General features: G+C 40.7%; 1 protein-coding gene across 1 annotated transcript in view; it reads left to right on the forward strand.

Moving 5' to 3' along the window:
* The window catches only part of LOC146288742 (NLR family CARD domain-containing protein 3-like), a 39,291-nt gene extending 16,436 nt beyond the window's left edge, over positions 1-22,855 (forward strand). Inside the window, 1 exon segment of the mRNA XM_084698785.1 lies at positions 22,675-22,855. Coding sequence (XP_084554911.1) covers positions 22,675-22,855 — 181 coding nt within the window.
* The last annotated feature ends 331 nt before the right edge of the window (positions 22,856-23,186 follow it).

Here is a 23,186-nt window from a genome sequence, read left to right on the forward strand (position 1 = left end):
AAGCACAAAGCACTTCACTTCTTGTGAAGATTAAAGCACTTCACTTCTTGGCTTGAAATAAAGGCCCTTGTGGATCTTGATGTTATTGCATTTCAGATTTGGTATCCCATTGGAAATTCTGCAGCATTGATTTTTCTATACAGTTACAATTTGTCAAGACTATACATTTTTCAATGGTTCGCAATGCTTTACACGTAAGCCAGTCAAACAAGTTCATATGAAGACTCTTGAGAATGTTTAGTACACAAATATAAGATGAAAGGTCGATTTTTGGTGAATCTTTGAAACATGCATGCTTGGCTAATTTCTAGGGAAATTTATAATGAAATGTGTCCCCTGCTCCTCCCCGCGCATGCTCCAAATTCTCACACACTCATTCTTCCCTTGACACGCGCGGGCTTGGCAAAACACACACGCAACATATCAGGACTGTGTGGGCTGACCAAGCCCCCACTCATTCCTTGAATATCAGCATAGGCCCTTGAGGACCTTGGTGTCATTGCATTTCCTACTTTGTATGCAATAGTAAAAAGGTCTCCAAATCCTGACACATTGACAGTACAGGCCAAGAGTAACTACCACACTTTACCCAAAGCCCATGTGGATCCTGTTGGTATTGCATTTCCGATTTTATATGCAATGGTAAAAAGTTTTTAAAATCCTGAAACATTAATAGTATAGGCCAAGAGTAACTACCACACCACAAATGGCCCACCATTACCCATAGGTGGCGCTACAGGCCACGCCTTAATGCATAAAGATACAAGGCTTTCTGGAATGGATAAGCTCACCAAGCCCCCTTCCTTCACTTACTGGCTTGAAATAAAGGCCCTTGTGGATCTTGATGGTATTGCATTTCAGATTTGGTATGCCATTGGTAATTCTGCAGCATATATTTTTCTATACAGTTACAATTTGTCAAGAATAAACATTTTTCAATGGTTCGCAGTGTTTGGAGGAATCCGCCATTACTGCTTGCAGTTATATTTAGGATTCCTCCGTAAGGAGGAAACCTATTGTTATTAGGGTTCCTCCGGTAGGAGGGAACCCTATTGTTATTGGTGGTTTTATTATTATTATGTTTTACCCATGGGAGTCAATGGCAGCCCCTAGAGCACAATTGTAAAAAGTTGTGAAATTTGGCATGTTGAAACTGCAGACCATTAGTAACTACCATACCAAACATGGGCCATGTGAGACAACAGGTGGCGCTACAGGCCACGCCCCAATATGTCAATTTTTTAAGTGATGCCATTTGCAGGCCATAAGTCCCAAAATGCTGAAATTTATTACATATGCCTTATTTCTCATGAGGAACAAAAAAGCCTCTAGAACCTATAACGGCCGCCATATTGGATTTTTCTGTACAATAAAGATTGAGGAAACACGTTTTTTCGCTATTCCTCCTACATTTTTGGTTAAAATTTTCTTCAAAGTTGCCAGAGAGGATCTCCAGACTGAGCCTCACAAAAGTTATCAATAGGATTTTTGATTTTCAAAACCGTTTGTCCAGTACAGCCAATCAAAATCATCAACAAAGGAACCAAACAGGAAGTTGGGTCAAATCTCAGCAAATCTTTGAGATATCAACACCAAACTTGGTATATCGGTAGAAGACAATACAACATGTTCCCATGTGAAAAATTGACTTAATATCTTAAAAAATGACTGACATAAATCAAATCAAATTTATCGCTAACGCTAAAATAATGCTTTACACATCCACCGGTCTAAAACGGATACTCTGATACTATCACTAGTTCATATGAAGACTCTTGAGAATGTTTAGTATTCAAATCTGAAAAAAAGTTGACTGTGAGATGAAAAGTATATTTTTGGTGAATATTTGAAACATGCATGCTTGGCTAATTTCAGAGCTATTCTGCAAAACCCTCTCTCCCCTCCTCCTGCCCGCGCGTGCTCCAAATTCTCACACACACTCAGTCTTCCCTTGACACACGCGCGGCCAAGATGCACACGCAACATTTCAGGAGAGTGTGGGCTGACCAAGCCCCCACTCATTCCTTGGTCTTAAGCAAGGGCCCATGTGGATCTTATATGTGGTATTGCATTTCCGATTTTGTATGCAATGGTAAAAAGGTCTCAAAATCCTGAAACATAGACAGTATAGGCCAAGAAACACTTTAACAAAAGCCCATGTGGATCTTGTTGGTATTGCATTTCCGATTTTGTATACAATGGTAAAAAGTTCTCCAAATCCTGAAACATTGATAGTATAGGCCATGAGTAACTACCACACCACAAATGACCCACCATTATCCATAGGTGGCGCTACGGCCACCCCCCAATTGTCCATTTTCAAAGTGCTGCCATTTGCATCCCATTTGTCCCAAAATTCTGAAATTCATTACATATGCCTTATTTCTCATGAGGAACAAAAAAGCCTCTAGAACCTACGGCACCCACACAAATCTGAAAAGTAGTTCAATGTAAGATGAAAAGTAGATTCATTGTGAATATTTAAAATATGTATGCTTGGCTAATTTCTAAAGCTTTTTCCCCAAATCCTATCTGTAATTTGTTTAAACAAACGTAGCCTTTTAAACCTCTAGGTTTAATTCTCTCTTTTATAAATTTAAAGTTGGATTTGAGATTTAACAGACATTTAATCATTTAGCAAGTTGTTTGACTCAAAAATCATAACAATAGCAAGCTCCCACCTTCACTCCTTAGTCTAGTAGCCATTTTAGACTAGTAGGCATTGTGTGGTTAGTTTGGCCACAGCTAATTCTACTGTTAAAAGAAACAGAAGGTCTTCTTCTTCAGAACTATACAGTTGAATCAACCAAACACAGCTTGGTCATGTTATCATCTTCTTTGGCACATCTAAACTAAGGACTTGACTTTTAAGAAAGCATGACCAAAGCAATTGGGTGAGGGAGGGTTCCTACATAAACAGTTGCTGACAAAGAATTTCAGACTTAAACATAGTCTTGCATTAAGAGTAGAGTCAACAAATTGAATAACTGTGCTAATGGTTGTTGAAACTCATTGCTCTGCGTTGGTGCATGTCAATTTAGGCAGAAGTCCATGTCTGGTGATATTTGACAACCTCAAACACCATGAGTCTGCCACTGGGCCTATTGAAAAGGCTCTTGTTTTCATTTGCAATGCAACTATGGGGTGCCAAGCTGGGCCCAGTTGTACTGTTAGAAAGGCCAGTTACATTAAACATTATTGTTGTTATATAGTTTTCTTCCGAGCATTGCATGCACTAATAAAAGCAATGATGCCCAGAAATGTTTTGTAGGAGTTGCGAAAAAGAGAAGCAGAACAGTGGAACACCATCCCAACTCAAAATGTAGTAGCGTAGAATAGAGGAACTGGGTGTACAAGCATCTGCTTGCGGAATGAATGCTCCGTGCCATGTTTTAGAAAACTTGAGAAGTCTCCCTTTATTCGTGGTGTGTGTCCAGTATATAACGTCTCGCCCTGCTTTATCCTACCGCCCTGCTCCCCGGCCCCTTGTAGTAGCCTCATCTCCATGCCCATAACATTACGCCATTAACTAGATCCAGTTACATGACACTGGGAAATGGGTGCTGAAGTGGAAAGTCCCCAAAAACAGCATAAAACAAGGAAAATATTAATCCACCAGTCATTTTTACATTTTAAATATGGAGGCATCTATTGGAACTGGTGGTAACTCCTTTGTTGTACACCCAACAAAAATGGGGCTACTTTACATATAATATATATATAACTATACTTATAGGCCTTAATGTAGTTGTCGTCCTACCATTGCATACACGTCCTCTACTAAAGTGTATCTTCCCTTTCATAAAATTATTATTGTAATCAAAGCTTTTAAAGAATGGATCTCTGCATGATGGGCCTGACCAGAGCACAGGTGGCCTGACAGAACACGCTTCAAAGTTGTCACTTTCAAAAGGGTGGCATTTTAACCCTGTTTGTCCAAAATGTCTAAAAGTTGGTACGCATGCCTTATATTGCTCATGGGGAACAAAAGAGTGTCAATAACCCATAATGTCGGCAGCATGGATATTTCTCTACAGTGACAATTTGTGAAGAATTTCAGAAAATGACTTAAAATCAGCCATTGATCCAGTTGTCTTGAAATGTTGTGTACATGAATGAAATACATGTCTGTGTCATGTCAATTTGGTAATGGTTTGAAATGCTATGGAGGAACCCGCCATTGCTGCCTGCAGCTATATTTGGTGGTATTATTAGGGTTCCTCCGGTAGGAGGGAACCCTATTGTTATTGGTGGTTTTATTATTATTATGTTTTACCCATGGGAGTCAATGGCAGCCCCTAGAGCACAATGGTAAAAAGTTGTGAAATTTGGCATGTTGAAACTGCAGACCATTAGTAACTACCATACCAAACATGGGCCATGTGAGACAATAGGTGGCGCTACAGGCCACGCCCCAAAATGTCAATTTTTTAAGTGATGCCATTTGCAGGCCATAAGTCCCAAAATGCTGAAATTTATTACATATGCCTTATTACTCATGAGGAACAAAAAAGCCTCTAGAACCTATAACGGCCGCCATATTGGATTTTTCTGTACAATAAAGAATGAGGAAACACGTTTTTTCGCTACTCCTCCTACATTTTTGGTTAAAATTTTCTTCAAAGTTGCCAGAGAGGATCTCCAGACTGAGCCTCACAAAAGTTATCAATAGGATTTTTGATTTTCAAAACCGTTTGTCCAGTAATCAAAATCATCAACAAAGGAACCAAACAGGAAGTTGGGTCAAATCTCAGCAAATATTTGAGATATCAACCCCAAACTTTGTATATCGGTGGAAGACACTACAACATGTTCCCATGTGAAAAATTGACTTAATATCTTAAAAAATGACTGATGTAAAGCAAATCTAATTTATCGCTAACGCTAAAATAATGCTTTACACATCCACCTGTCTAAAACGGATACTCTGATACTATCACTAGTTCTTGTGAAGACTCTTGAGAATGTTTAGTCTTCAAATCTGAAAAAAAGTTGGTTGTAAGATGAAAAGTAGATTTTTAGTGAATATTTTAAATATACATGCTTGGCTAATTTCAGTGATTTTTGGCTAAATCCTCTCTCCCCTCTTCCTGCCCGCGCGTGCTCCAAATCCTCACACACACTCAGCCTTCCCTTGACACACGCGCGGGCTTGACAAGACGCACACGCAACATCTCCAGAGTGTGGGCTGACCAAGCCCCCACTCATTCCTTAGTTTCTAGCAAAGGCCTTGTGGATCTTGATGGTATTGCATTTCCGATTTTGTATGCAAAGGTAAAAAGTTCTCAAAATCCTGAAACATTGATGGTATAGGCCATGAGTAACTACCACACCACAATGACCCACCATTATCCATAGGTGGGCGTACGGCCACCCCCCCAATTGTCAATTTTCAAAGTGATGCCATTTGCATCCCATTTGTCCCAAAATTCTGAAATTCATTACATATGCCTTATTTCTCATGAGGAGCAAAAAAGCCTCTCGAACCTATAACGGCACCCCCACAAATCTGAAAAATAGTTTAATGTAAGATGAAAAGTAGATTAATTGTGAATATTTAAAATATGTATGCTTGGCTAATTTCTAGAGCTTTTACCCCAAATCCTGTCTGTAGTTTGTTTAAACAAATGTAGCCTTTTAAACCTCTAGGTTTAATTCTCTCTTTTATACATTTAAAGTTGGATTTGACATTTAATCATTTAGCAAGTTGTTTGACTCAAAAACCATAACAGTACATGGCCCCAACAGTACCAAGCTCCCACCTTCACTCCTTAGTCTAGTAGACATTTTAGACTAGTAGGCATTCTGTGATTAGTTTGGCCACAGCTAATTCTACTGTTAAAAGAAACAGAAGGTCTTCTTCTTCTTCAGAACTATACAGTTGAATCAACCAAACACAGCTTGGTCATGTTATCATCTTCTTTGGCACATCTAAATTAAGGACTAGACTTTTAAGAAAGCATGACCAAAGCAATTTGTTGAGGGATGGTTCCTCCATAAACAGTTGCCGACAAAGAATGTCAGACAATAACTTTAACATAGTCTTGCATTAAGAGTAGAGTCAACAAATTGAATAACTGTGCTGATGGTTGTTGAAACTCATTGCTCTGAGTTGGTGCATGTCAATTTAGGCAGAAGTCCATGTCTGGTGATATTTGACAACCTCAAACAGCATGAGTGTGCTCGACATACGTTCTTTTACTTATATTCATGTTACTTATTCATTTGCCTTTAACTTGTACATTTTGTTCATTGCTAATAAAGTATTTGTTTATTCTAAAACTGCTATCTATCTTAAGACCTCACGGAATATTTACCTTGCTTACATCTCAAACAGATCATACAATAAGAAATAGTCAACCACCCAGCATTCACATACATTTCCAACACAACAATGATATGGACATATTACCACATTTAACTACACTGACTACAATTGATTTAAAATTGAGTGTGTATGTTTATGTAAGACACATATGTAGTTATTCTACTTTGACATCACAAAAACTATGAAATAAGAGTGAATGCAATTAGGAATCAACTTTGTCCATGTACAATATGGTTGATGTTTGTTTATAACTGGAATATAAATGTGTGCACAACAATTAGTTCCATTCAAGTAAGTCTATTTTATTGGACAAGAAGCATTCCATGAGTGGTGACATTTGACAACCTCAGACAGTCTGCCACTGGGCCAAATGAAAAGCTCTATTCTTGATTTGCAATGCAGCTAGGGGAAGTCCTAGACCATAAGGGGCAAAGCTGCGGCCACTTGTGATGTTAAAAAGGCCAGTTACATACAAAATATTGCTGTCATATACCATATTTCTTTGATTAAACGCTGCAGACAAACAACTAGACAAGGAGGTCAAACAAACGCTGAGTGTAAAATTGAAGCTGCGCGTGTCTCTCCTTTTTGTAGAAATCTGAATTAGCATGCCAAAACATTCTTATATTTTAGCTTTCAAACAGAAAGCTGTGCAGAAAGCACTCACAAGCAGCAACAGACCTGTAGCACGCAAACTTGGGGTTGATGAAAGGCACATTGACCCAAGCCGAGGACTTCAAGTATCTCTGGGTCTTGTTCACGAGGGAAGAATGCAGCGCAAGATCGACAGGCGGATCGGTGCGGCGTTCGCAGTGATGCGGGCTCTGCATCGGTCCGTCGTGGTGAAGAAGGAGCTGAGTCGAAAGGCAAAGCTCGCTATTTACCAGTCGATCTACGTTCCTACCCTCACCAATGGTCACGAACTATGGGCGGTGACCGAATACAAGCGGCCGAAATGAGCTTTCTCCGCAGGGTGTCCGGGCTTTCCCTTAGAGATAGGGTAAGAAGCTCGGTCATCCGGGAGGGGCTCAGAGGAGAACCGCTGCTCCTCTGCGTCGAGAGGAGCCAGCTGAGGTGGCTCGGGCATCTGATCAGGATGCCTCCTGGACGCCTCCCTGGTGAGGTGTTTTGGGCACGTCCCACTGGGAAGGGGCCCCGGGGAAGACCCAGGACACGCTGGAGGGACTGTCTCTTGGCTGGCCTGGGAACGCCTCGGGGTCCCCCAGGGGGAGCTGGTGGAAGTGGCCGGGGAGAGGGAAGTCGGGGCCTGCTTAGGTTGCTGCCCCAGCGACCCGACCCCCGGACAAGCGGTAGATGACAACGACGACAACAGCATTTTAACCCCGTTTGTCCAAAATTTCTATAAGGTGGTACGCATGCCTCATATTGCTCATGGGGAACAAAAGAGTATCAAGAACCCACAATGTCGGCAGCATGGACATTTCTCTACAGTGACAATTTGTGAAGAATTTTTGAAAATGACTTAAAATCAGCCACTGATCCAATTGTCTTGGAATATTGTGTACATGTGTGAAATACATGTCTGTGTCATGTCAATTTGGTAATGGTTTGCAATGTTAAGGAGGAACCCGCCATTGCTGCCTGCAGCTATATTTCTTTTTTTTTTATTCTAGTGCCATGGGAGTCAATGGCAGCCCCTAGACCCCTTCGACAACTTTTTGTAAAATTTGGCACACTCATTAAGGACAGTTACTTCTATACTTACACCAAGTTTCATGTCTCCCATTTGACCACTCTAGCGCCACCAATGGGTCAAAGTTGGACTTGTGTTTACACACGCAACTTTTGAACCGTATGACTGATTTTCACAAATGAGGTACCATTGGATTCCCTGGATCAAGCCGAGTTCAACGCACCCTATGACGTCAATTTCCGGTTATATAGATTTTCCGCTATTTCCGGTTTTATCAAAAACCTTTGAAAGCCTACTCCTCCTACAATTTTTGTCAAAACTTCTTCAAAATGACCAGAGATGATCTTCAGACCAAGCCTCACAAAAGTTATCGATTAGAATTGTGATCCTCACAACCGTTTGTCCGGTACAGCCAATCAAATTCAGCAGAAAAGCAGCCAAACATGAAGTGAAGTCATATCTCAGCAAATCTTCAAGATATCAACACCAAACTTGGTATGATGACTCGGAACCCTCTTCTGAGGATATCTAGACAATTTGGTGTCATGTGATCACTGGGCGTGGCTGCAGGAAGCAAAAATGTGTTTTGGCCAATAACTATTGATTTGTTTGCCTTTATTGAGTGATTCCTTTGTCTCATGATATCTTGGGACATCCCGTGTGTGACTTATAATAATTTGTGATAATAGCCGAATTTATGCGGCCGCCATTTTGAATTCATTGAAAAACGTTTTTTCTGTACTCCTCCTACACATGTTGTCAAATCTTCACCAAATTTAGCAGAGATTATCTTCAGACCAAGTCTCACTAAAGCTAACACATGGTTTTCTGATTTTCGAAACCGTTTTTCCGGTACAGGCAATCAAAATGTGCCGTTAAGCCAGCAAACAGGAAGTTGGGTTGTATCTCAGCAAATCTTTGATGGATTCACACCAAACTTGCTGCGTGTACTTGTTACCCTCTTCTGAGGATGTCTAAAATGTTTTCTGGGTTATTTGACTGCTTGGCCACCTCATTGCTGCTTGCAGCTATATTTGGAATTGGTCAGATTTGGTATCCCCTTGGTAAGTCAGCAGCATTGATTTTTCTATACAGTTACAATTTGTCAAGAATTAAAAAAAATCAATGGTTCACAATGTTTGGAGGAATCCGCCATTACTGCTTGCAGTTATATTTAGGATTCCTCCGTAAGGAGGAAACCTATTGTTATTGGTGGTTTTATTATTTGTAATTCTTGTACCATGGGAGTCAATGGCAGCCCCTAGACCCCATCGACAACTTTTTGTGAAATTTGGCACACTCAATAAGGACAGTTTCTTCTATACCTACACCAAGTTTCATGTCTCCCATTAGACCACTCTAGCGCCACCAATGGGTCAAAGTTGGACTTGTGTTTACACACGCAACTTTTGAACAGTATGACTCATTTTCAAAAATGAAGTACCATTGGATTCCCTGGATCAAGCCGAGTTCAACGCACACCATGGCGTTATTTTCCGGTTATATTGATTTCCCGCCATTTCCGGTTTTATCAAAAACCTTTGAAAGCCTACTCCTCCTACAATTTTTGTCATATCTTCTTCAAAATCACCAGAGATGATCTTCAGACCAAGCCTCACAAAAGTTATCAAAGGAATTTTGATCCTCATAACCGTCTGTCCAGTACAGCCAATCAAATTCATCAGAAAAGCCGCCAAACAGGATGTGAATTTATGTCTCAGCAAATCTTTGAGATATCAACACTAAACTTGGTAGATCGGAGGAAGACACTACAACATGTTACCATGTGCAAAGGCAAATTCATATCTCTAAAAATGATTGATATAAAGCAAATTGAACTTATCGCTAACGCTAAAATAATGCTTTACACATCAGCCAGTCAAAAACTGATACTCTGATTCAATCACAAGTTCATATGAAGACTCTTGAGAATGTTCATAACACAAATCTGAGAAAAAGTTGACTGTAAGATGAAAGGTCGATTTTTGAAGAATATTTGAAACATGCACGCTTGGCTAATTTCTAGGGAAATTTACAATGAAATGTGTCCCCTGCTCCTCCCCGCGCGCGCTCCAAATTCTCACACACTCAGCCTTCCCTTGACACACGCGCGGCCTTGGCAAGACGCACACGCAACATTTCAGGAGAGTGTGGGCTGACCAAGCCCCCACTCACCCTCAGCGCACGCTCCAAATTCTCACACACATACTGGCCCTTGACACATGGACAAGCTTGTGGGTTTACGGGTTTCTGTAAAGGGTGGGCTGACCAAGCACCTGCCTTCATTCCTTGGCCTAGTAGCCATTATGGACTAGTAGCCATTCAGTGGCTTATTTTTTATGTAGCTTAGTTCAAAGTTAGCAACTTTATTTGTCAATCTTCTCAACTACCTAAACTCTCCAACCAACCAGAACTCGTGTATCATCTTGTTAGCTAATCAAATTGTTCGTAACAGGATCAGCTGATAGGAAAAACAACCTAAGTGACAATGTGTCAAAGAGCTAGCCTACATTCTGACTGGTTGTATCACAGTGTGGTATGGGAGCTGCACAGACAGGGACCGCAAGGCCCTACGAAGTGTGGTCCGTTCTGCTGAGTTCATCATCGGCAGGAAGCTCCCAGCCCTACAGGACATCTACCACACACGTTGCCTAAGGAAAGCCGGCAGGATTCTAAGAGACTGTTCCCACCCATCCTTCAGTCTCTTTACCCCGTTGCCTTCTGGCAGGCGTTACCGCAGCATCCGGTCGCGCACACGCAGACTGGACAACAGTTTCTACCCAAGGGCCATCAGGCTTCTGAATGGACTCTGATATGGACACTGATTTACTGCACACTAGTCACGTATACACTGTCACTTTAAGCTACTGGTTGCACTATCAGTAACATTGCACTACTGTACCTCACTGTACCGCCACCAGGCTCCTGTATGGTCATTGACATAGTCACTGATCTGCATTTTGCACTATTGTATTGTACTCCACCTAGGTTAGAATAGGTTATAGGGTTGAAATAGGTTTTATGTGGCATTTAGGGCTAGTATAGTGTATTATTTATTGTTATCTGTAATTTAGGAAGTTTTAGTATTAGGGTTAGTATAGTCGATTATTTATTGCTATCTGTATATTTAGGCAGTTTCACTTATTTAAGCTCAGCATAGATCTAGATTATGTTCTGTGTACTTATATGTTATGTTATGCCAGGTGCTTGCGTTGTCTTGTCTTAAGAATTTCAGTGCCCAGTCTGACCTTGTGTTGTTCTGTGTACCTGACAATAAAAGACTTGAAACTTGAAGTTTCCAGCTTTGAAATAACAGTAAGTTGGTTGCTGAGCTTTAATTAAATATTGTCAAACCCTGTCAAAAGTAACACATAACATTTGAGTTAGAGGTAGTTTTTAAACATCTGATGGTATAATGTGTTCAAGTTGGAGAGTGTAAGCTGTCTTGTTTCTTCCGCTTGTTGAGTGTACTGTAGATCGAGCTGGCTGGAGATGAGAGACTGAGCTGGCTGGAGATAGTAGACTGATCTGGCTGGAGATGGTAGACTGATATGGGATGGGAGATTTAGCTGACTAGTCCCTGAAGCTACTGAAGTGGTACTTTGCCTCTGAAGCAACCCGATCCCTACCACGGATATACAGTCAGAAGTTCTCATCCATTTGCCTCTCAGCAGCAACTAGCAACTTGCCATATATGTGTGTATTACACGCTATACATTTTTACTTAGTCTCTTTCTGCTAAATGTCCGTTTGGTGTATGTTTCCCCTTTGCATATAATGCAGTTTAATGGGATGGCCAAAGTTGGACTTGTGTTTACACACGTAACTTTTGAACCGTGTGACCGATTTTCAGAAATGAGGTACCATTGGATTCCCTGGATCAAGACGAGTTCAACACACCCTATGACGTCATTTTCCGGTTATATAGATTTTCCACCATTTTGAATTTAAGGAAACACGTTTTTTCGCTTCAACTACTTCAATTTTTTTCAAATCTTCCCCAGAATTGGCACACATTATCATCAGACCAACCCTCACAGAAGTTATCAAAGGATATTAGATTTTCAAAACCGTTTGTCTGGTACAGCCAATCAAAATCGGCAACAAAGCAACCAAACAGGAAGTTGGGTCATATCTCAGCTAATCTTTGAGAAATCAACACCAAACTTAATATTATGACTCGGAACCCTCTTCTGAGGCTGTCGAATTAATTTGGTGTCATGTGATCACTGGGCGTGGCCGCAGGAAGCAAAAATGTGTTTTGGCCAATAACTGTTGATTTGTTTGCTTTTATGAAGGGATTCCTTTGTCTCATGATATGTTGGGACATCCCCTATGTGATACATGATAACTTGTGATAATAGCCGAATTGATCCGGCCGCCATTTTGAATTCATTGAAAAACGTTTTTTCTTTACTCCTCCTACACATGTTGTCCAATCTTCACCAAATTTGGCAGAGAGTATCTTCAGACCAAGCCTCACAAAGGGTTTCACATTATTTTTGGATTTTCAGAACCATTTGCCCGGTACAGGGAGTCAAAATGTGCAATTAAGCCAGCAAACAGGAAGTTGGGTCGTATCTCAGAAAATCTTTGATGGATTCACACCAAACTTGCTGCATGCACTCTGAACCCTGTTCTGAGGATTTCTAAAGTGTTTTATGGGTCATTTGACTCCTTGGCCACCACATTGCTGCTTGCAGCTATATTTGTCATATCTTCTTCAAAATCACCAGAGATGATCTTCAGACCAAGCCTCACAAAAGTTATCAAAGGAATTTTGATCCTCATAACCGTCTGTCCGGTACAGCCAATCAAATTCATCAGAAAAGCCGCCAAACAGGATGTGAAGTCATGTCTCAGCAAATTTTTGAGATATCAACACTAAACTTGGTAGATCGGAGGAAAACACTACAACATGTTACCATGTGCAAAGGCAAATTCATATCTCTAAAAATGATTGATATAAAGCTAATTGAACTTATCGCTAACGCTAAAATAATGCTTTACACATCAGCCAGTCAAAAACTGATACTCTGATTCAATCACAAGTTCATATGAAGACTCTTGAGAATGTTCATAACACAAATCTGAGAAAAAGTTGACTGTAGGATGAAAGGTCGATTTTTGGTGAATCTTTGAAACATGCATGCTTGGCTAATTTCTAGGGAAATTTACAATGAAATGTGTCCCCTGCTCCTCCCCGCGCATGCTCCAAATTCTCACACACTCATTCTTCCCTTGACACGCGCGGGCTTGGCAAGACACACACGCAACATATCAGGACTGTGTGGGCTGACCAAGCCCCCACTCATTCCTTGAATATCAGCATAGGCCCTTGAGGACCTTGGTGTCATTGCATTTCCTACTTTGTATGCAATAGTAAAAAGGTCTCCAAATCCTGACACATTGACAGTACAGGCCAAGAGTAACTACCACACTTTACCCAAAGCCCATGTGGATCCTGTTGGTACTGCATTTCCGATTTTATATGAAATGGTAAAAAGTTTTTAAAATCCTGAAACATTAATAGTATAGGCCAAGAGTAACTACCACACCACAAATGGCCCACCATTACCCATAGGTGGCGCTACAGGCCACGCCTTAATGCATAAAGATACAAGGCTTTCTGGAATGGATAAGCTCACCAAGCCCCCTTCCTTCACTTACTGGCTTGAAATAAAGGCCCTTGTGGATCTTGATGGTATTGCATTTCAGATTTGGTATGCCATTGGTAATTCTGCAGCATACATTTTTGTATACAGTTACAATTTGTCAAGAATAAACATTTTTCAATGGTTCGCAGTGTTTGGAGGAATCCGCCATTACTGCTTGCAGTTATATTTAGGATTCCTCCGTAAGGAGGAAACCTATTGTTATTGGTGGTTTTATTATTTGTAATTCTTGTACCATGGGAGTCAATGGCAGCCCCTAGACCCCATCGACAACTTTTTGTGAAATTTGGCACACTCATTAAGGACAGTTTCTTCTATACCTACACCAAGTTTCATGTCTCCCATTAGACCACTCTAGCGCCACCAATGGGTCAAAGTTGGACTTGTGTTTACACACGCAACTTTTGAACCGTATGACTAATTTTCAAAAATGAGGTACCATTGGATTCCCTGGATCAAGCCGAGTTCAACGCACACCATGGCGTTAATTTCCGGTTATATAGATTTCCCGCCATTTCCGGTTTTATCAAAAACCTCTGAAAGCCTACTCCTCCTACAATTTTTGTCATATATTCTTCAAAATCACCAGAGATGATCTTCAAACCAAGCCTCACAAAAGTTATCAAAGGAATTTTGATCCTCATAACCGTCTGTCCGGTACAGCCAATCAAATTCATCAGAAAAGCCGCCAAACAGGATGTGAAGTCATGTCTCAGCAAATCTTTGAGATATCAACACTAAACTTGGTAGATCGGAGGAAGACACTACAACATATTACCATGTGCAAAGGCAAATTCATATCTCTAAAAATGATTGATATAAATCAAATTGAACTTATCGCTAACGCTAAAATAATGCTTTGCACATCAGCCAGTCAAAAACTGATACTCTGATTCAATCACAAGTTCATATGAAGACTCTTGAGAATGTTCATAACACAAATCTGTGAAAAAGTTGACTGTAAGATGAAAGGTCGATTTTTGGTGAATATTTGAAACATGCTTGCTTGGCTAATTTCTAGGCAAATTTCCAATGAATGTCTCCCCTGCTCCTCCCCGCGCGTGCTCCAAAATCTCACACACACTCAGCCTTCCCTTGACACACGCGCGGCCAAGACGCACACGCAACATTTCAGGAGAGTGTGGGCTGACCAAGCCCCCACTCATTCCTTGGTCTTTAGCAAAGGCCCATGTGGCTCTTGATGGTATTGCATTTCCGATTTTGTATGCAATGGTAAAAAGGTCTCAAATCCTGAAACATTGATAGTATAGACCAAGAGTAAATACCACACCTCAAATGGCCCACCATTACCCATAGGTGGCGCTATAGGCCACGCCCAAAAGCACAAAGATACAAGGCTTTCTGGAATGGATAGGTTCACCAAGCCCCCTCCCTTCACGTATTGGCTTGAAAAAAGGCCCATGTGGATCTTGATGGTATTGCATTTCCGATTTTGTATGCAATGGTAAAAAGGTCTCAAAATCCTGAAACATAGATAGTATAGGCAAAGAAACAGTTTAACAAAAAGCCCATGTGGATCTTGTTGGTATTGCTTTTCCGATTTTGTATACAATGGTAAAAAGTTATAAAAATCCTGAAACATTGATAGTATAGACCAAGAGTAACTACCACACCACAAATGGCCCACTATTACCCATAGGTCTTCCCTTGACACACGCGCGGGCTTGGCAAGACGCACACGCAACATTTCAGGAGAGTGTTCCTTGGTCTTTTGCAAAGGCCATGTGGATCTTGATGGTATTGCATTTCAGATTTTGTTTGCCATGGTAAAAAGTTCTCCAAATCCTGAAACATTGATAGTAAAGGCCAAGAGTAACAACAACACTTTAACAAAAGCCCATGTGGATCTTGTTGGTATTGCATTTCCGATTTTGTATGCAATGGTAAAAAGTTAAAAACATCCTGAAACATTGATAGTATAGGCCAAGAGTAACTACCACACCACAAATGGCCCACCATTACCAATAGGTGTCGCTACAGGCCACGCCCTAAAGCACAAAGCACTTCACTTCTTGTGAAGATTAAAGCGCTTCACTTCTTGTCTTGAAATAAAGGCCCTTGTGGATCTTGATGTTATTGCATTTCAGATTTGGTATCCCATTGGAAATTCTGCAGCATTGATTTTTCTATACAGTTACAATTTGTCAAGAATATACATTTTTCAATGGTTCGCAATGCTTTACACGTAAGCCAGTCAAACAAGTTCATATGAAGACTCTTGAGAATGTTTAGTACACAAATCTGAGAAAAAGTTGACTCTAAGATGAAAGGTCGATTTTTGGTGAATCTTTGAAACATGCATGCTTGGCTAATTTCTAGGGAAATTTACAATGAAATGTGTCCCCTGCTCCTCCCCGCGCATGCTCCAAATTCTCACACACTCATTCTTCCCTTGACACGCGCGGGCTTGGCAAGACACACACGCAACATATCAGGACTGTGTGGGCTGACCAAGCCCCCACTCATTCCTTGAATATCAGCATAGGCCCTTGAGGACCTTGGTGTCATTGCATTTCCTACTTTGTATGCAATAGTAAAAAGGTCTCCAAATCCTGACACATTGACAGTACAGGCCAAGAGTAACTACCACACTTTACCCAAAGCCCATGTGGATCCTGTTGGTATTGCATTTCCGATTTTATATGCAATGGTAAAAAGTTTTTAAAATCCTGAAACATTAATAGTATAGGCCAAGAGTAACTACCACACCACAAATGGCCCACCATTACCCATAGGTGGCGCTACAGGCCACGCCTTAATGCATAAAGATACAAGGCTTTCTGGAATGGATAAGCTCACCAAGCCCCCTTCCTTCACTTACTGGCTTGAAATAAAGGCCCTTGTGGATCTTGATGGTATTGCATTTCAGATTTGGTATGCCATTGGTAATTCTGCAGCATACATTTTTCTATACAGTTACAATTTGTCAAAAATAAACATTTTTCAATGGTTCGCAGTGTTTGGAGGAATCCGCCATTACTGCTTGCAGTTATATTTAGGATTCCTCCGTAAGGAGGAAACCTATTGTTATTGGTGGTTTTATTATTTGTAATTCTTGTACCATGGGAGTCAATGGCAGCCCCTAGACCCCATCGACAACTTTTTGTGAAATTTGGCACACTCATTAAGGACAGTTTCTTCTATACCTACACCAAGTTTCATGTCTCCCATTAGACCACTCTAGCGCCACCAATGGGTCAAAGTTGGACTTGTGTTTACACACGCAACTTTTGAACCGTATGACTAATTTTCAAGAATGAGGTACCATTGGATTCCCTGGATCAAGCCGAGTTCAACGCACACCATGGCGTTAATTTCCGGTTATATAGATTTCCCGCCATTTCCGGTTTTATCAAAAACCTTTGAAAGCCTACTCCTCCTACAATTTTTGTCATATATTCTTCAAAATCACCAGAGATGATCTTCAAACCAAGCCTCACAAAAGTTATCAAAGGAATTTTGATCCTCATAACCGTCTGTCCGGTACAGCCAATCAAATTCATCAGAAAAGCCGCCAAACAGGATGTGAAGTCATGTCTCAGCAAATCTTTGAGATATCAACACTAAACTTGGTAGATCGGAGGAAGACACTACAACATATTACCATGTGCAAAGGCAAATTCATATCTCTAAAAATGATTGATATAAATCAAATTGAACTTATCGCTAACGCTAAAATAATGCTTTGCACATCAGCCAGTCAAAAACTGATACTCTGATTCAATCACAAGTTCATATGAAGACTCTTGAGAATGTTCATAACACAAATCTGTGAAAAAGTTGACTGTAAGATGAAAGGTCGATTTTTGGTGAATATTTGAAACATGCTTGCTTGGCTAATTTCTAGGCAAATTTCCAATGAATGTCTCCCCTGCTCCTCCCCGCGCGTGCTCCAAAATCTCACACACACTCAGCCTTCCCTTGACACACGCGCGGCCAAGACGCACACGCAACATTTCAGGAGAGTGTGGGCTGACCAAGCCCCCACTCATTCCTTGGTCTTTAGCAAAGGCCCATGTGGCTCTTGATGGTATTGCATTTCCGATTTTGTATGCAATGGTAAAAAGGTCTCAAATCCTGAAACATTGATAGTGTAGGCCGAGAAACACTTTAACAAAAGCCCATGTGGATCTTGTTGGTATTGCATTTCCGATTTTGTATGCAATGGTAAAAAGTTATAAAAATCCTGAAACATTGATAGTATAGACCAAGAGTAACTACCACACCACAAATGGCCCACCATTACCCATAGGTGGCGCTACAGGCCACGCCAAAAAGCACAAATATACAAGGCTTTCTGGAATGGATAGGCTCACCAAGCCCCCTCCCTTCACTTATTGGCTTGAAAAAAAGGCCCATGTGGCTCTTGATGGTATTGCATTTCCGATTTTGTATGCAATGGTAAAAAGGTCTCAAAATCCTGAAACATAGATAGTATAGGCAAAGAAACACTTTAACAAAAAGCCCATGTGGATCTTGTTGGTATTGCTTTTCCGATTTTGTATACAATGGTAAAAAGTTATAAAAATCCTGAAACATTGATAGTATAGACCAAGAGTAACTACCACACCACAAATGGCCCACTATTACCCATAGGTCTTCCCTTGACACACGCGCGGGCTTGGCAAGACGCACACGCAACATTTCAGGAGAGTGTTCCTTGGTCTTTTGCAAAGGCCATGTGGATCTTGATGGTATTGCATTTCAGATTTTGTTTGCCATGGTAAAAAGTTATCCAAATCCTGAAACATTGATAGTAAAGGCCAAGAGTAACAACAACACTTTAACAAAAGCCCATGTGGATCTTGTTGGTATTGCATTTCCGATTTTGTATGCAATGGTAAAAAGTTAAAAACATCCTGAAACATTGATAGTATAGGCCAAGAGTAACTACCACACCACAAATGGCCCACCATTACCAATAGGTGTCGCTACAGGCCACGCCCTAAAGCACAAAGCACTTCACTTCTTGTGAAGATTAAAGCGCTTCACTTCTTGGCTTGAAATAAAGGCCCTTGTGGATGTTGATGTTATTGCATTTCAGATTTGGTATCCCATTGGAAATTCTGCAGCATTGATTTTTCTATACAGTTACAATTTGTCAAGAATATACATTTTTCAATGGTTCGCAATGCTTTACACGTAAGCCAGTCAAACAAGTTCATATGAAGACTCTTGAGAATGTTTAGTACACAAATCTGAGAAAAAGTTGACTCTAAGATGAAAGGTCGATTTTTGGTGAATCTTTGAAACATGCATGCTTGGCTAATTTCTAGGGAAATTTACAATGAAATGTGTCCCCTGCTCCTCCCCGCGCATGCTCCAAATTCTCAGACACTCATTCTTCCCTTGACACGCGCGGGCTTGGCAAGACACACACGCAACATATCAGGACTGTGTGGGCTGACCAAGCCCCCACTCATTCCTTGAATATCAGCATAGGCCCTTGAGGACCTTGGTGTCATTGCATTTCCTACTTTGTATGCAATAGTAAAAAGGTCTCCAAATCCTGACACATTGACAGTACAGGCCAAGAGTAACTACCACACTTTACCCAAAGCCCATGTGGATCCTGTTGGTATTGCATTTCCGATTTTATATGCAATGGTAAAAAGTTTTTAAAATCCTGAAACATTAATAGTATAGGCCAAGAGTAACTACCACACCACAAATGGTCCACCATTACCCATAGGTGGCGCTACAGGCCACGCCTTAATGCATAAAGATACAAGGCTTTCTGGAATGGATAAGCTCACCAAGCCCCCTTCCTTCACTTACTGGCTTGAAATAAAGGCCCTTGTGGATCTTGATGGTATTGCATTTCAGATTTGGTATGCCATTGGTAATTCTGCAGCATACATTTTTCTATACAGTTACAATTTGTCAAAAATAAACATTTTTCAATGGTTCGCAGTGTTTGGAGGAATCCGCCATTACTGCTTGCAGTTATATTTATTATTATTACACTTCTTCTGTCATTGGAGTCTATGGCAGCCCCTAGAACCGTATGGTAAAAAGTTGTGAAATTTGGCACACTTATTAAGCACAGTCCCCTCTTTATATTCACCAAGTTTCATGTCTCTCATTGGAGCACTCTAGCGCCACCAACTGGTCAAAGTTGGACTTGTGTTTACACACGTAACTTTTGAACCGTATGACCGATTTTCAAAAATGAGGTACCATTGGATTCCCTTGATCAAGACGAGTTCAACACACCCTATGACGCCAATTTCCGGTTATATAGATTTTCCACCATTGTGAATTTTAAGGAAACACGTTTTTTCGCTTCAACTACTTTTATTTTTTTCAAATCTTCCCCAGAATTGGCACACATTATCATCAGACCAACCCTCACATAAGTTATCAAAGGATATTCGATTTTCAAAACCGTTTGTCCGGTACAGCCAATCAAAATCGGCAACAAAGCAACCAAACAGGAAGTTGGGTCATATCTCAGCTAATCTTTGAGAAATCAACACCAAACTTAATATGATGACTCGGAACCCTCTTCTGAGGCTGTCCAATTAATTTGGTGTCATGTGATCACTGGGCGTGGCCGCAGGAAGCAAAAATGTGTTTTGGCCAATAACTGTTGATTTGTTTGCTTTTATTAAGTGATTCCTTTGTCTCATGATATGTTGGGACATCCCCTATGTGATACATGATAACTTTTGATAATAGCCGATTTGATCCGGCCGCCATTTTGAATTAATTGAAAAACGTTTTTTCTTTACTCCTCCTACACATGTTGTCCAATCTTCACCAAATTTGGCAGAGAGTATCTTCAGACCAAGCCTCACAAAGGGTTTCACATGATTTTTTGATTTTCAGAACCGTTTGCCCGGTACAGGGAGTCAAAATGTGCAATTAAGCCAGCAAACAGGAAGTTGGGTCGTATCTCAGAAAATCTTTGATGGATTCACACCAAACTTGCTGCATGCCCTCGGAACCCTGTTCTGAGGATTTCTTAAGTGTTTTATGGGTCATTTGACTGCTTGGCCACCACATTGCTGCTTGCAGCTATATTTGAAAATGAATTAATGTTACGATATCTTTATCGAGGGAAGTCATTACTTCGATAGTTATTTTTATCGATTTATCGCCCAGCCCTAATTTGAAGTAAAAAAAAATAAGTATGTGAGGGTTTTCTCTGCTGTTAAATATAATAGCAGTCATGTTTGACCCTGAAGAGAACACAAGGGTTAACATATACTATTCATCATATTATTGTACATTTACCTGGGCAGTGAGTTTAGCATCTGGCGGCTGTTGTTCTCGTGTATGACGCCTCTTCCACTACATGAAGGGTTTCAAATTAGGAATGGCAAGAAAAGTGTGCTTAATGTATAATACTACTGTATATACTGTATATATGTACGGAACTGGCTATTCACATTTATTCTGACATACTTTACTTCATAGGACGGTAGTATTCCATCTGAGATGCAGGGAGAGTCAACCAAATTTCCTATACCAAGTGAGATTTCAAACACATATCTGCTCTTTAAAAAAGGGAAGAAAGAAAGTTGAACACAGAACGTCAGTCTTTTATTGGTCCTTTGCACAAATCACAAAAGGTGACATTGGCCATTGAATTTCTTGAGGTTGGCCCTGCTACTGCGTCCTAACATTAAAGCAAAAAGAGCACAGAATGCAAACATGACTGTTACAACTTTAAACGAATAAAGAATTTTGGAAAGAATATAACATGTTGAAATAGCCTATATAAAGACATAGGCATGATGGTGTTAAATGATTATCTGTAATCCATGAACAGCATACTAATATAGCAGTTTCTCTTCTCGCAGGGAGCGCAGAGCCAACAGGCAGTCAGGTTATCTAATGACTTAACATAGTTAAATAAATACTGACAGGCATTCTCTGTTGTTGAAAAAATATATTTATTTGCTAGATACGTTTTTTGAATACTTTTGGTTAATTTCACTTCCATTAATTTCCCCTTTAATTTTTTAGAATAACTTATTTTACAATGCTGATATTGCCCAATAGCCTGAAGTGTTTTTTGGCACGCACTGTCATGTGATCTCTGTGTCTGGATCAGCTAAACGTGTTTCAAAAAGATCCATGTTAACTGAAGGCTTGTAAAGGGAACCAGATGTCTATGCTCAGAAGATTCAAAGCTAGAGAAAAAATTACCATCTGAAAGTTAAAGTCTACTAGTAGCCGGTCCAGAACAAATACATTCACTGAGGCTTTTTACAGTAATTTAGAAGCAAATTACCACAGGAAATTCTCAGGGTATAAACCAGGACGTTTTGTAGCTAATAGGCTACAGAGCGACTGAAGTGGGATATTCTTCAGTTGGAATCCAACTCAGTGGAACAGGTTCGGCGGTTAGGCTGATATTTTACCACTTTTTATGTATAAACGTTTTAGTTGACTGCGGCAGGGTGTGGGGAATAGGAGTTATAGATACAAATAGCTCGAAAGAGGCAGCAGGAGAGGGCTTTGTGTCCTAGTCAGGGTTTTCTCAGGGATTTTTTCTTAGTAGCTGAGTGAAAGAAGTAGTAGCTGGTGCTGCTGTTTATTAAGTTGTAGCAGCAGAGGCAATGACTTACGCTTCATCGAGCTGTCATAGAACTCGGTTTAGAAAGAACTTGTTAAAGGGAGAGGTCACGTCAGGCCGTGAATATTGCTTTCTGCGATCGTGGATAGATATGATCCATGTTCTATGTCTCGTACTGCTTAAGAATAGTGGCTATAGCCCCAACTAATTTGTTGGGTTCATTCAAGTCAGGTTTGGGACTTGAATCCTAGTTTTTTTTGTTGCAGGTTTGTAGGAGACGTCCTGATGTTCCATAGAACAACTACCACCAGACTGAACACAAACCTAACCTTCCTGAACTGGGGGAAAAGGTCACTCTGTCTAATGAGGGAGAGGTGCAGCTATGACAGCACCTGTCTAATTAACCCCTCTGTGCTGACTCACTCGGGAGGCCCAGATGGATTCTGTCCCAACATTGATCCTCTTTCGACAGGCTGTCAGGCTGTCTGGTCACAGAGGAAGGCTGTACTTCTCTGGCCTCAGCTCTGAGGTCCAACCCCTTCCACCTGAGGGAACTGGACTTGAGCTACAATCATTCAGGAGAAAAAGGATTGAAGCTGCTCTCTGCTGGACTGGAGGATCCACACTGCAGACTGGAGAAACTCAAGTAAGGATGTCAGGTTGGAATGAAGAGCACAGTCGCAGATGCAGTTTAGAGTTTTTAATGGTTCTGATTTACTTCAATCACGTAGAGTAGTCAGTCATGACCACACACTGGGTCAAATAATAATTGAGGCAAAGGCAAACTTAAAGTCTATCAAGACGGTTCAAGGGTAATCCACAATCAAGGTCAAGGCACAGTCCAGGGTCAAGGTACACAGAGCAGCCAGCACAATCAAAGTTTCCAGGTAGGGCAAGACAAAGGAGAGGTCAGAGACAAGCGGGGTTCAATACCGGGAAACAAAAGAGAGTCCAAGTGAACGGTCCAAATCGTAATCGAAA

Source organism: Hypomesus nipponensis, chromosome 5 (assembly GCF_054491055.1).
Source record: "Hypomesus nipponensis isolate SF chromosome 5, ASM5449105v1, whole genome shotgun sequence".
NCBI classification, from domain to species: Eukaryota; Metazoa; Chordata; class Actinopteri; order Osmeriformes; family Osmeridae; genus Hypomesus; species Hypomesus nipponensis.